The 15,332-nt window shown below is 36.6% G+C and overlaps 1 protein-coding gene across 3 annotated transcripts in view; it reads left to right on the plus strand.

The window, feature by feature from the left end:
* The window catches only part of SPATA7 (spermatogenesis associated 7), a 32,392-nt gene that overhangs the window by 16,048 nt on the left and 1,012 nt on the right, over positions 1-15,332 (plus strand). For all 3 annotated transcript variants that reach the window (XM_023628225.2, XM_023628224.2, XM_070249743.1), the window contains 5 exons: positions 6,778-7,256; positions 8,660-8,711; positions 10,404-10,525; positions 12,396-12,473; positions 15,221-15,278. In XM_023628225.2, coding sequence (XP_023483993.2) covers positions 6,778-7,256; positions 8,660-8,711; positions 10,404-10,525; positions 12,396-12,473; positions 15,221-15,278 — 789 coding nt within the window. The remainder of the gene's footprint in view (positions 1-6,777; positions 7,257-8,659; positions 8,712-10,403; positions 10,526-12,395; positions 12,474-15,220; positions 15,279-15,332) is intronic.

A 15,332-nucleotide genomic window follows, 5' to 3' on the forward strand; every position in this document is an offset into this window, starting at 1 on the left:
CCAATTTTGCATCCCTAGTATAAACACAACTTTGTCATTCTGCATTTCCTTTTTATGCATTGCTGGATATAGTTGCTAGGATTTGTTTAGCATTTTAGTATGTGCCGTTATTGGTATTGACCTATCATTTCCCTTTTTTCTTTTTTTTTAAACCCAGGATCCTAAATTATTAGTTTAAAATGAGAAGGTGATCAGACTAACAGACTTGTAGATAATGTTTGCTTAAACAGTACAGCATCTTCTTATAATCAGTCACACTGTGTTGTCATAATCAGCATGTTGCTTGATGAGTGTAAAATCAAAAGAGAAAATTATATAACCTTACCAAAGCCGCCAGCTAAGATTCCTAGAAGTCTCCTTCACCTTGACTCGTTGTTGCTGACTAGGTGGATGGGACAGTTTCTGCAGGTTTTCAGGATACTCCTGGGTAGGGATGGTGAAAAAAAGTTCTCTGTTAGTTTCCTCCCTTTTAAATTTTAGCTTCCTCTTTTTCTATCTTCTAGAATAGTTCATGTAAGTTTGGAATTATTCGTTCCTTGAATTTGATGGAACTCAACATCAAAATTATCTGGGCCTAGAGTTTTCTTTGTGAGAAGATTCTTAACTACTGATTCAATTTTTGAAATCATTATAAAACCATTTTTATAAATTGTGTATATGTAGAAAGTTATCCATTTCATGTAAATTTTCACATTTTTGGCATAGACTTGTTCATAAGTCTCTCAATCTCTCCTGAATATTTTTTTTTTTAAAGATTTTATTTTTTCCTTTTTCTCCCCAAAGCCCCCTGGTACATAGTTGTATATTCTTCGTTGTGGGTCCTTCTAGTTCTGGCATGTGGGACGCTGCCTCAGCCTGGTTTGATGAGCAGTGCCATGTCTGCGCCCAGGATTTGAACCAACGAAACACTTGGCCACCTGCAGCAGAGCACACGAACTTAACCACTCGGCCACGGGGCCAGCCCCTCTCCTGAATATTTTTTTTAAAGATTTATTATTCCTTTTTCTCCCCAAAGCCCCCCAGTACATAGTTGTGTATTTTTAGTTGTGGGTCCTTCTAGTTGTGGCATGTGAGATGCCGCCTCGGCATGGCCTGACAAGCGCTGCTGCCATGTCTGTGCCCAGGATCTGAACCAGTGAAACCCCGGGCTGCCAAAGTGGAGTGTGAGAACTTAACCACTCAGCGGTGCTGGCCCCACTCCTGAATAGGTTTTATTTCCCCCTTTTATTCCTAAAGTTGTTTACTTGTGCCTTTATTCTTCTTTTCTTTTTTATTCTTACCAGAGATTTGTTACTTTTATTAGTCTTTTTAAAGGGCATATTTTTTACTTTATTAATCCTCTGTATTACATTTTGTTTTCCATTTCATTAATGTCCACTCTTATCTTTATTTTCCTCTTGTGGCTTTCTTTGGCTTTATTTTTCTGTACTTTTCCTGCTTTTGTTTAGCTCATTTTCAGCCTCTGCTCTTTCATAGTATGAGCATTTTTAAGGCTATACATTTTCCTCCAAGTGCTGCTTTAGCTGCGTCCACAAGTTTTGATATGTGGTATTTTTATTATAGTTCAATTCAAAGTATTTTACAGTTTCTATTAAAGTTTCTTCTTTAACCCAGGAGTCATTTAGAAGTGTTTCTTGATCTCTCTCTTTTTTTTTTTTCCTTAGTTTTCTCTTTGTTACAGATTTCTAGCCTAACTGTATTGTGATCAGGGAACATCTCTCTGTATGATACCCATTCCTTGAAATTTGTTAAGACTTATTTTATGGCCCAGTAGGCAGACATTTTTTAATTAATTTAGTTTATTTTTCTGATGAGGAAGATTGGCCCTGAGCTAACATCTGTTGCCAATCTTCCTCTTTTTGCTTGAGGAAGATTGTCACTGAGCTAACATGTGCGCCAGTCTTCCTCTATTTTGTATGGTGCCACAGCTTGGTTTGATCAGCGGTGTGTAGGTCCATGCCTAGGATCTGAACTCACAAATCCCAGGCCCCTGAAGCAGAGTGTGAACTTAACCACTACGCCACTTGGTTGGCCCCCAGACAATTTTTTTTAAATGTGCTATGTCATTATGTGTTTGAAAAGAAAATATATTCTATAGTTGTTGTATGCAGTATTTGATATACACTGTATTCATTAGATTCAACTTCATATCTTTTAGATGTTAGACTCTTCTTTACCCTTATTGATTCTTTTTGTCTGATTAATCTATCATTTATTGAGAGAGATCTTTCACATGATTATGTACTTAGCTATTTATCCTAGTGGTATTGTCAATTTTTGTTGTATATATTTTGAGTCTATGTTATTCCATATGTACAGATTTAGAGAGAGATTTTCTTGGTCACTGTGCTTTGAACTTCTTTACCTTAATGCTTTTTGTCTTCAAGTTTTTTCTGATAGTGATATAGTTAAATCAGATTTCTTTTGATAGTATTCCCTTTGTATATCTTTTCCATTTTTTTTAAAGATTTTATTTTATTTTATTTTTTTCCTTTTTCTCCCCAAAGCCCCCCAGTACATAGTTGTATATTCTTAGTTGTGGGTCCTTCTAGTTGTGGCATGTGGGAATGCCGCCTCAGCATGGCTCGATGAGCAGTGCCATGTCTGCGCCCAGGATTCGAACTGACGAAACACTGGGCCACCTGCAGCAGAGCACATGAACTTAACCACTCGGCCACGGGGCCAGCTGCGACTTTTCCATTTTTTTAATCCTGCTGTTTTGGGTAGGTCCTAAAATTTTAAGTGGGTCAGATTATTCACTCTGATAATCTTTGTCTTTTAAGTGGAAGCACTTAATGTGTTATTTCTGCCTTCTTATTTTGTACTTTCTATTTGACCCACTGTAGTAGGCAGAATTCTAAAATGTCATCCCCGACAATGACCCGCACCCTTAAAGAATCCCTCGTCTTTGAGTGTATGCAGGACCTGTAACCTGCTTCTAATCAATAGAATAGGGCAAAGGTGATGGGATGTCTCTTCCACGATTGTTACGTGGCAAATAAGAAGGGAATTTCCCCCTGTCAATAAGGTTTTTGTTCCTTGAGAGAGAGAGAAAATGTATCTGGGAGGAATTTCTGCAGTGGCTGCTCTTGCCCTCCCCCAACCACCCCAAGAGAACAGGGGAAAGAGGAAGCTTTCTCAGGATTCTCTCTGCTCTTCCCTGTGAGTTCCTCTTGGGATTCCTAGAGGAAAATCCTGCAAAAAGGTACAAACTCCCCAAGTCTCAGAGGTTTCACACTCTCATGCTAGTCTACACTCGGTGCTTAGCAGTTAGCTAAAAACTCCTAGAGTGATCTTACCATGTTGTGTGGCATTCAGTGGCATCTGTCTCATAAGCAAATGCACAGGTCCTCTTTCTCCCTGCAGGTGCCTGTCTCTCTCCAGATTTCAGGTTAGTTGTTTGCTCTATGACCTTAGTGCTCTCATTAGTTCAAGAAAAATCATTAATTTGCAGTTTTTCCATCTTTTTTCTTGTTGTAATGGTGAGAGCTATGCTCTTTCCATCTCTCCCTGTCTCTCAGCTGAAACTGGGAGTCTGTTTTATTTCTGTGTGGGGTGTTTTCTTTTTTTAAACTTTGAAATTTTGAGATTTTAGCATCTGCAGAAATACAGTAATATAATGAACCCACATGTTCCTGTCCCCCAGGTGCAACAATGATCACTTCACGGCCAGGCTCATTTCACCTATATCCTCACTCACTACCCCTATCCCAGATTATTTTGATGCAAATCCTGGATATCATATAATTTCATCCATAAATATTTATCTAGAAGACCACAATACCATTGTTATGCCTTAAAAATTAATAATTCTTTAATATCATCAAATATCCAGTGTTTGGATTTCTCCATTGTCTCATAATTTTTGTTTACTTTGTTAGGATTGGGATCTAAATAATTTCAGCTGATAAATTTCTTTTAGTCTATAGCTTCTCCTTCCCTAGCCTTTTTATCTCACTATAGTTTATGTATCAGAAAAAAACGAGTCATTTGTCTTGGCTTAAGGTTTTTGTGGGCTGTCTGGGTAATGCAAATTTAGGCTGCAAGCTTGTGTGCGGGCAGCATGTGTTTTCAGATTCTCAAAGGGCAAAGTTCCTTTTCCACTCAATTCCAGCATTCAAGATGGCCAAGTTTCCTTGCAAGTCACCTAGTAGAGGTATAGCCATTGAGAAGATCCCAGGTTCATGAGCATGGTCTCCTGGACTGTCCAGATTGATCCCTGAGCTTTGATTTCTGTCCCCTAGCACCCAAGATGTGGTAAAAACTATTCCCTGTTGGTAAAAGCCAGTTTCACTGCTCTGCTTACTAGGTACCAAAGTGTCATATTTTTGATTCCAGCTCTTCTCATTGCACGTGAAGGTGTGATATATCAGTAGGCAGAGGGAAAGACAAAGGGGATTTCTGCCATAATAATAAATTTGGATTTTTTTTCCTTGAGAAATGTGAGGAAGCCCTAGACCAGTTTTTCTCTGGGAAGTTATGTCATCATACTGACACTTTACAAAGACTGCACTGGCAGCGGAGGAGGACAGAATAATTATGAGACAGTTGCAGTAATCTGGGAAAGAAGTGATTAAGACCTGATCTAAGACAGCAGAAAGAACACAAAGACTACATTTAGAGATATTTAGAAAACAGAATCCCCAGGACTTGATGACTGATTCAGTGACAAGAAGAACAAGAAGCAATAGCTACGAGGTTCCCGAGTTTTTTGTTCCATTGACGTATAACTGATGAACGCTTTTCTGATTTTAGACTTTACAGTGATCTGCTATTCACATTTTAGTGAATTTACCAGTGTGTTACACATTTTCTGTGAAAATTTTATTCATCCAGCTTTCTGATATTCACAACTAAAGGAAAAAAATAAATAATCTCAAAAAAGCATATTGGTACAATTGATTTCATACTGTGTTCTACTGGTTTCCAAGGAAAGAGCAAGTAGAATATAAGGTAGAGGTTATGAGACATAAAAATACAGAAAAGTTTCATGCCTTTAGTCAGTTCAAAAGCAACTTTTCCAGCCCATTGCAGACAGATGAGAGTATACTTCTGCCTTTAAAGACTTTCTTTGGTGTTTCATTTTGTTATAAGAATTTTCTTACAGGTAATCTGATGCCTTACGCTTTTCTGCCTGCTCTGATCTCAGTTTGTGCTGTTCTTCTAAGTATAAATAATTCCTGTGATTATTATTTAATGGCCCTATAGGATTTTTCAGATGGTTCTTAGAAATTTCTTCCAAGGAGCCAAACTCTTCTGGTATATAAGCTGCAGTGTGAGTCTAGTTTGGGAGCACTTTTTAAAACTGCCTTGAACTCATTAACCAAACTACCCTAGTGACTCAAAATTTAATGTTAAAATACTTACTTTGAGTAATTTTACCTTGTATTTGGGATAGAGTTAGAAAGCACTTGGAGAGGAAATAGGTGACTTGATCTATTTTAGGCTGTAATCAACTGTCAAGTTATCTGCAGCTTCCTCGCTTAGATCAATCAGTACTGAGGTTAGCTGTCTTGTTCTCTACAGGAAAACAGTTAAGGTCAACTTAAGATTCCTGATGCTGTAAAAAATCTAAAATTGTATAATTCCCTAGTGAGTCTTTAAAATAGTTAATATGATATAATAATGAAGAGCGTACGCTCAGCCTGGATTCACATCTGTGAGGCCCTGCACCTCAGCTGCTTCATCTGTAAAGTGGAGGTAGTAACTGTACCGCCACAATGTGAGGATTAAGTGAGTTGTCCCTGTGAATGAATCAGAACGGTACCTTGCACATGGTCAACACTTGATGCATATTAGTAGCAGTGAGTATTCCTCTTTATTCTGTCCAATGGCAAAAACAGTCCCTTGCACACAGGAAGTGCCCAGCTTTCCCCTGTTCAGCTTGTTCATCTTCCTCTTGTTTTTCTCCTCATGAGCTTGTAGGGCAGATATAAGTGCCGAAATCCTAGGCATTTTCATCTCATCTTCTGTACTTTCCGTTAACTTCCCCTCTACCTAAAAGTGCCTCAGTTTCGTAAAGGATACACAGGTGTCCAGAAAGTCTCGAATCATAGGCAAGGCTTCTTGGGCATCTAATCTGTAAGAGAATGAAGCATTATCTCTGTTTTTAGACTTTATGGATGCCTTGTAGAAATAGCTCTTCCAAAGTTAAACCAAAAAGAAATGGAGCAGTTTTGACAAAATGCCTTCCCTTTCAAAGCTTTCTCCGTTCGTGAGGAGAAGTTGAGAAACATAGGAAATTTTTATGGAATAAGTATTTCTTAATTATATTTAAAATATCAGTTATTTAAATCGGGGCTCCATACATTGTGAGAAGTTCCTTTTCCTTTCTTCAAAGCCTTGAAGTCACAGAGGAGCTGGTGGCACTGAAGTCTGACATAATGACAAGACAGGAAAGGGAGGATGCTGCCACCAGCAGTGCTTGAGAAGGCGTTTGGTGCTCACGATTGGTTTGGAAACTTTCAAATAAAACTGAGATCTACCAGTAGATCTCAAAACACTAGTTCAAGACACCAAATATAAATACATGTTATTAATCATTTTTTAATTTCAGAAAGGAAAATGATTGCTATTACTTAAATTTAGAATTATATTTTTGTATATTAATAATTCAAAAACTTGAGTAGAACTTTATACACAGTGCTAACATGTTAGGAACATTGAAGTTAATTTCGTAGACCCCTGAGGCAGCCAATTTTTACTGTATAATCTGGAGATCCCCAATTACATGAATTTGTAAATGTAACTGATGACTATCAAACCAAATGTTCTTAGCCTTCAGGGGAACCACATGATGAGGATGGTGTGTTACTCAAAGAAGTGAATGGATTTCCGTCCTTTACAAGGTCACGAGTAACTTCTTCAGAGAGACTACACCTAAGTGCACCTAAATCCAGTAAAGTGCTCACAAACAGTCCTGAGAAGAACTCCAGTTCCTCCCAGTCCAGCATGGATTACACCACCTCTGGGCCCAGGAAACCATGCTCCGGAACCGTGTATGGCAGAAGGCCCAGGAGCACAGTCCCAAATTCCTACCGGTTTGAGCTAGTTATTTCAAAAGCACCTAGTGGGGACCTTTTGGATAAACATTCTGAACTCTTTTCTAACAGACATTTGCCATTCACTCCACGCACTTTAAAAACAGAAGCGAAATCTTTCCTGTCACAGTATCGATATTACACACCTGCCAAAAGAAAAAAGGATTTAACAGATCAACGGATACAAGCTGAAACCCAGGCTGGATTAATAAGCAGGTATGGCACCTTAACAGCCAATAGTAAATTCTTCAGGATGTTGTAGAAATTAAATAATATTCTTTATTTTATATCATTTACCTTATGTGCCAGACTTAAGGTCTGGTAGTGCCCTTTTGGTTAGAATGAGATTAATGTGACTTTTCATTTTGCATGTATCACTAGAACCCTCAGTGTAATGGTTGAAAAAATAGCTATTAAGCTTGTCAAGCTGCGTATAAACATGAAATGTTGCTTACCTTGATTTATTGTTTCAAACATGGTACTAGAATTTGTGTAGGTTTCTAAATATTATACTCAGAGAATCTTTAAAATATGTCATCAAACAGCATTTGTGTAAATGTGTCTGTTGATTCACGTTAAAAATGGCAAAACGGGGGCCAGCCCCGTGGCTGAGTGGTTAAGTTCGTGCTCCACGTCAGCGGCCCGGGGTTTGCTGGATCCGATCCCACCGCTCATCAGGCCGTGCTGAGGCCTAGAAGGCCCTACAGCTAGGACACAGGACTGTGTACTGGGGCTTTGGTGGGAGGAGGAGGGAAGGAGGAAGATGAACAGCAGATGATAGCTCGAGACCAGTCTTCCTCACAAAAAACCCGAAAAATGCTGCTTAGAAAAGTAAAAGGCAAAACAGTGGGTTATAGAGGGGGAAAAAAACTGTTTATCTAACTACCCCTGTGCTGCTTTCCCTGCAAATATTTGACCCCAGTCTTGTATAGCAATGACTCCCCAGGAATAATTTAGACAGTTGAGATAATTTCTGGAAATTAAGTATAATTTGCCTCAGTAATGTTTTCATGTATAATGGTGCCTAACCCATAATGAATATTCAGTAAAAGTTTGCCAAATGGTTGAAGAAACAAACAAATCTTGTAAAAGTATTGTGTTAGCTGGTTTGTGATTGTTTTTCCTAGTGTTATATAAGCAAATATTTATCTGGTACTAGGTTTTAGTTATTTTAGAAAGTAAAAAACATTTTCAGACTAGTATTGTTTTCTCTGGATATAGAGAACAGGTACAGTAACATCAGATGAGTCTGCGTACATTTAATCAGAGAATTCAGGACTGAATCTATGCTAGAACTTGTCAAGTGAGAGAGAAATGAGGAAACAGGTCTACCATACACTTTTCTGATTATATTTATGGTAGCTTTTGAAGATAGTAATTTCCATTTCCCTAGTCCCATTCTGTCCAGCTGAAATCTAGCTGCTATTCAAAAAAAGGAAAAAGAAGAATATAATTCAATCCATATCTATTTCCTGATTATCTAATTAGAAATTATGCATTTAATAAGAATAGGTCAGTTTCATCTCTTATGTTTTTTATTTTTTCCTAGACAATAAATCTCAGTATCATAGTATTTATATTTCGAAGGCTTAACAATCATTTCTTTTAAAATATTACAGCTTTAAACCTGATTTTGAGACAGTCAAGACTAAGAACTTCAAAGATTCAGAGGTAATGAAAATGAGATCTCTTTGTGTTCCACATTGGAATTACAGCTGCTTTACCTTCATAGAATATGTATAGCTGTTTGGACTGTGAAGAATAACCTCTTGGTGACACTTCTTGCATATGATTGATATAGCCAGTATACAGAAGGTCTCCCTGTATACAAGTGGTTGTAGCTCTCTGTGAATGGCCGGAAGGATCCTGACCAATCTGGGAGATCATTTGTTTTTAGCATCTTTTCTGGATGGTAGGTGGGCTGGCTGGATAGATGGGTAGATGAATAAAATACCTTAAATGTTGCTTTCCAAGAAGACTTGGATCACTAAATGAGCCAGAAAAGTTGTTTTAGTGTTTATGCCTGTATGTTTTTTAACGAATTGCCACTGCTTACATTATTTGAAATTATATATTTTATTAGAATAGATGGGTATCATTCTCATGTTTGCTTTTACTTTTTTCTAGACCATAAAGCTCTTTTTCACAGTGTTTATATTTTGAATGCTTAGCAATCATTTCTTTTGAAATATTACAGCTTTAAGTCTGATTTTGAGATTAACTGATTATTTTTATTTTAGGGGTATTAATGATACTCTTGTGTTGTAATTTAAATTTATTGTTTATATAAAGCTTTATCTATTAAAATATCAAACACAGATTCAGGGATAGAAGAATAAAATCTAATCCACACTCAACTTCCCTCTTCCCTTCTGAAAATGGGTAGAGGAATGTAGGTTTCTGTCTCTGCCATTAATAACTGTTTGACATAAGGCCCTGCCACTTAAGCGCCCAAGGACAAATCGCTTATCCTCTGAGAGCTGAATTTCCACATCTAGAAAACCTGTACTTAATGTGCAGGATTATTGGGAGGAATAAATGATGTAGTTAAAGTGCCTAGCCTGACAAGGCCTCAATAAGTGATGGCTACAGCCAGCTTCAGATTTAAGAAGAGAGTTAGCTCTGTAGATAACTAGATAAACTAAAGCAGAATAAGTCCACTTTTATGGCATTGTGTTCCAAATGTTTATCCATAACCCTGTAAGAAAGTAGTCTGTCCCATGTTCCACCATCAGCACCGCCAGCCGTCTACTTGAGGAAGCTAATAGGGGCCTTATATGAGCAGACCCACATTTTAACAGCACTTTTAAAAGTGTGAAGCACTTTATATAAATGAGCATTGTGCAGATTAACTCTAATAATACAAGTAAATGCCTGGTACATTATGTGGCCCATAGTAACGATTCTTTGCCATTGTTTCTGTCACTATTGTTCATACTGCCAGAGCTGCTGCCACTGCTTCTACATGTTTGTTATGTTGGCATTTGAAACAGATGGTCGGTTTGAGTTTCTGAATAATAGGATATTTTTTCTTAAATTTACTTAAAACTTGCAAATTTGTTTCATTTTCTCTTATATATTTATTGGTGGTGTTTCTTAATGTCATTTAAAATATCCCTCATTAAAATATAAGAAATCAGAAGTTGTTTTATCTTACTTTAAGTAAATTTAAGAAAAAGGTCCTGATTGGATGGATAAATGTATTCTAAGACATTCCTTGTCCTAAGACTGTAAGTCACTTTTTACAGAGATATCACTGGATATCTCTTACCTTGACTTTTTTTTGAATTTGCTGTTTTGTTTTATTTCTGCTCTCATAGTGTATTTTTGAAGCAAAATAAAAACTTACTTTCCTCATTGCAGCTCCAGGCATCTAGTTGTATGACAGTTGGTACCCAAGGGAAAATAAGCCCTTTACCTGTAGAAGTGCCTGGCTCCCCGTGGGACAAGGTTAAAGATGGTGCTCGTCAGTGTTCTTCCTCAAGGTAAACAGCTCACAGGAGAAATCACGTCAGCTGTCTTTATCTAACTGCTTTCCCAAATAGAAGACACACAGTATTTGCAACATAAGTACTATTTAATTCCATGTGCTCTCTTCTATTTTCGTGTTCTACAATTCAGTGGCAGTATTAGTTTTCCTAAGGAAATTTTACAAAGTGAGTATTCTGTCAAAGTTTAAATGAATTCATGAATAAAGGAAAAAGAGACACTGGCTTATATTATTTGCCGTCAGCATTCATATGAAAAAATGATTTTCCCCAAGACAAATCCTCTAGCAGTGATGCTAACCAGTTTACCTGGCACAGATAGTACTGAAGAACCTGAGTGTTGGAGGGTTAATCCTTTGTGATTTTAAATAGTCACCGTATGCGAATACTTTAACTATCCATGCCGTGCAGAGGCGCTGTTTTTAAAAACTACTCGTTGTGTTTAGTAATTATGGAATACTGCACCTAAATAAAAGTAATAGGTTGGCAGTTAATATAGAACCTAAAACATGCCTTGGATGGTTTCAGCTGTCAAGTGCATTTCCAGTGTCAGAGATTGGATCTGAGATGAAGGAGGTGGGAGAAAAACGGGACCAGAGATTTAAAAGAGGGCAGGATGAGGCGGCACATCGCGGACCAGAGGGCGGGCCCCCGCGCTCCCTCAGGCCTTTCCCAGGGAGCTCTCACCTGGCAAGGCTGCATGGTTCATTGCGAACCTCTCGGTCCTGAAATTCATGATGCTCCAGTACTCGCGACTTAAGATTTATAAGCCAGTCTACAACCAATACACAGAATGACCTAAAGAAAGAAATATTATCTTTTCTAGTAGTTTCTATCTAAAGTAAAGTAAAATATTATAATTGAATATACCTGAATAAAAAGCTGGGAATCAACTAACGACATAACTGAATCCTGACACAATTTATCATAATGACCAGCTTAAAAATTTTTTCCATAGGGAAATATGTGTTTCCAGGTTATATTGAGATGTTAACCTTAGTCAAATTGGTAGGTTATACCAGGTAAGTGCCATAGTACAGTTTTAAAAAGGATTGTGAATTTATAATTAGAAGATTAGTTAAAAAATCTATCTTTGCTACTTAACTAACACATGACCTTGGCAATGTGCTTATTAGCCTTTCTTCCCCTTGGGGAACTCATTGCTAAGTGGGAAAAACCATAGCTACCCAGTCCACCTGACAGGCTTGTTCTGAAGATTAGCTTAGGTCGTGGTGGGAAAGTGCTTTAGAAGTTCTGAAGCATATTATTTCTAATATATAGGATTATTGAACACTTACTATATGCGAACCCTTGTTTGTTCAGATATTTTAGTTTCTCTTTCCAGGGCAGGCTGGCAGTATTCCCTGCAGCCTCCCTTTGGGAGAAAAATCCGCTCTGATCTTTTTGGCCTCTTCATTTTGCTTAGTGGAGATGAAGAATTAAGAAGCGCCATGCAGAGGGGCTCAGACCTTTGCTGCTGCACGTGGTCAGGAGCCAAAGGACGCTTAAAACGCTCCTGGGGAACACGTGCCCCCAGTGCATCACATTTGGCTGCCCTCTTGCCCTTGGTTGCTCTCTGTTTTTTGTTTTGTTTAATTCCTGCTTATTTTTTACTGCTGGATGAATGTTGCAGACATCTGTGAAATTTTACTCTATTTAGGAATATTTTCTCATTATAATATTTATCCTTGCATAATTTGAGAAGGTAGACAATATGTTTGTTTTATAATTTCCCCTTAATAATGCGAGATAGAAGTACATTTGTAATAGTGGAGATAGATATTTCTAAGTAGGCACTCCTGTTTCCTATAGTTTTCAGACTAAGCAAGCAATAATTTTTATGCTCTATATTACTTTGCCTTCACAGTGAAGAAGAACTATTGTATCTGAGTTTCATTGAAGATATAACAGATGAAATTTTGAAACTTGGTTTATTTTCAAACAGGTTAGATATTTTAAATTGTATATGGTGGTTGAACAGTACATTAAATACTCTTAATTTGGTCTTATTTTTTAAAGGTATTTCCACATATTAGGAAATGAAAAATTATATTGCTTTCTTGGGGGACCATATGCTTATAGTTGATAGCAAATTGTAAAGAATGTTTAATTCATAATTTAAAGCAAGTTCACAGTTTGGGGGAGTTTTTAGAAAAGAACACAGATTTTATTCATTTAAATCTTTTTATATCTGTTAAATATAGACACAGCTTGGTGGTTGCCAGAGGTGGGGTGGGGGGGTGAAATGGGTGAAGGGAATCAACTTCTAGTTGTAAAATATACAAGTCATGGGGATGTAATGTACAGCATGGTGACTGTAGTTAATAATAGTGTAGTGTGTATTTGAAAGTTGCTGAGAGAGTAGATCTTAAGAGTTCTCATCACACGCAAAAGAAATTCTGTAACCATGTATGGTGACACAGGTTAACTAGATTTGTGGTGGTGATTATTTCACAATATGTACAAATATCTAATCATTATGTAGTACACCTGAGACTAATATAATGTATGTTAGTTATACCTCAATTAAAAAAAGCAAAAAAGCCTATCACAAAAAAAGGAAAAAGAAATAAATGGTATCCATATTTGAAAGAAAGAAGTAAAACTGTCTTTATTCACACATAACACTATCAATCCACGTAAAAATCCCATGAAGTCTACAAAAAACAATTGAGAAGACTATTAGTTATAAGACTAGTAAAGTAAATTTTTGCTTATTTTCAAAGATCCATCATCTCATTTTACTCTTTCGAATTGTCATGAGAATCAGAAGCAAGCATTTTTTGTTACATTATATTCCAAAATGTTACATTTTGGTACATTCTAGTACACACTGTTACTAGTAAAGTGAAGATAAATTAAAAGCTAGGTTTGCATATTGTAAGTGAAATGGAAAGTTTGCACAACCAGATAAGGTATTTCATATCTTACAGAAACTGTGGGGTCCTGAATCAAGTTGAACATTTGTCTAAAATTCGTTAAGCACTAAGCTCCACTTTGTTACGTATCATAGGCCCCCATCATGTGCACTACTCGCTTTCCCTGTCATCATAATGTCAAGTGCAGACATTTCTAATGAGTGATTTCTATTCCTATGTGAAGCTTTTTCTTTTTAATTAAAGCAGTTTCTTTATTGGTACAAAAAGATATACCAGAAAGACCCTAAGTTTTTTCACAGTAATTCTATTTACCTCTTTCATTTTAAAAAGGTGGTTTAAAATGTTTGCATAATGGTGTAGAGTTTCAGACTTGCAAGATGAACACGTTGCCTTGCTGTGTTTCACAACAGTGTGAATATACTTAACACTGCTGACCTGCACTTAAAAATGGTTAAGATGGTAAATTGTATGTTTTTTAACACAACAAAAGTATTAAGATTCCAACTGTAATCAAAAAATATAGCAAAGATTAAAAGCAAAAAAAGAACAAAAAAAGTTTGCATAAAACATGTATTTATGCTAAAAAACTTAAATTTTTCTCTTAGATTGTAAGGCTGTTTGTTGCAGCATTTTTTACAATAGCAGCAAAAAATGGAACCGGCCTCCATGGTGAATAGCAAAGGTTTGGTTGAATAGATTGTAGAATATTTCCAAAAGTCCGTTCTGTTCGGAGATTTACACTAATGTTGTAGGAGTGAATTTATTGCATCAGAAAGATGTTCAAAATATATAATTGGTAAGAAAAAACAAAACGGGGACCCAAAGAGTATGTATTGTTTAATCCTAGTTTTGGTAAAGAAGTATTTATGCATAGAAAAATGGCTAGGAGTGAAATAGTCCAAAACATCAACCCTAGTTGTAAAATGTAGAACATGGATTTCTTGGGCTTTTTAAAAATTGCCAAATAATTCAGAACTACTAAATCCAAAGTTGGCTTGTAACTTCATGAATAATAACAAATGGTAACAAATGAGTTGTTTTTCAAGAAACTTACTGATATGTGCATGTGATGGCGAGACGAGCATGGTGTCGTTGAGAGAATAAATTCTCCGGAGCAAGATACATCTAGGTTAAATTTTCTTTATCGCTTGTGACCTTAGGGAGGGAAATCACCATTCTAGAGACATTGCTTTTTCATCTTTAGACTGTTTTTGAAAATACTTTTCTCTCCCATTATTGGTCATGATTAGAGGTATAATGATTATTATGTGTCTGTCACAAATGTCTAGCACTTAGAGGTGCTTAATAAGTGATAACGTTTAGGTTATGTGGATTTACCATCAGTGGAATGTTTTCAAGTATAATTTGGGAAGCATTGTAAAATAACTCTTTATCAGAGAATTTTCTTTAAGGTTAGGATTTTGGGGGTGGTGTGTATGTGAAATAGAAGAGGGAGAGGTTTTGGTGTTTGTGTGTGTGTGTGAGAAAAGAAAGAGAAAGCTTTTTGGGATGTGTGGGGGCGATTTTTGGACCTCATTTAGAATATTTTATTCACAGAAATGTAAGTAGCATGCAATCTTCCAGAAACATTGGCATCCCTTATATGACTTAAACGAGCACATAGTGGAAGCCATACTAGCTTCAACAATGGAGAACTTAACAAACAGGGAAGGATTAGTGTTTAGCTTTGGAGAGAAAAGAGTAATCTGAAAAATATTTTCCAACTTTAAGTAGTTTAGTTATGGCATGGTCGTTTTATGTTTTGTTGATTTTCTGATTTTGAGACATTAATATTTTTGTTTATCGTTCGTAGGTTTTTAGAACGACTGTTTGAGCGACATATAAAACAAAATAAACATCATTTGGAGGAGGTTTGTCTTTCTTTAGAACTTCATTAGAAAATTCTAATATAGAATTTTTTTTAA

Source organism: Equus caballus, chromosome 24 (genome assembly GCF_041296265.1).
Source record: "Equus caballus isolate H_3958 breed thoroughbred chromosome 24, TB-T2T, whole genome shotgun sequence".
Classification (NCBI taxonomy): Eukaryota; Metazoa; Chordata; class Mammalia; order Perissodactyla; family Equidae; genus Equus; species Equus caballus.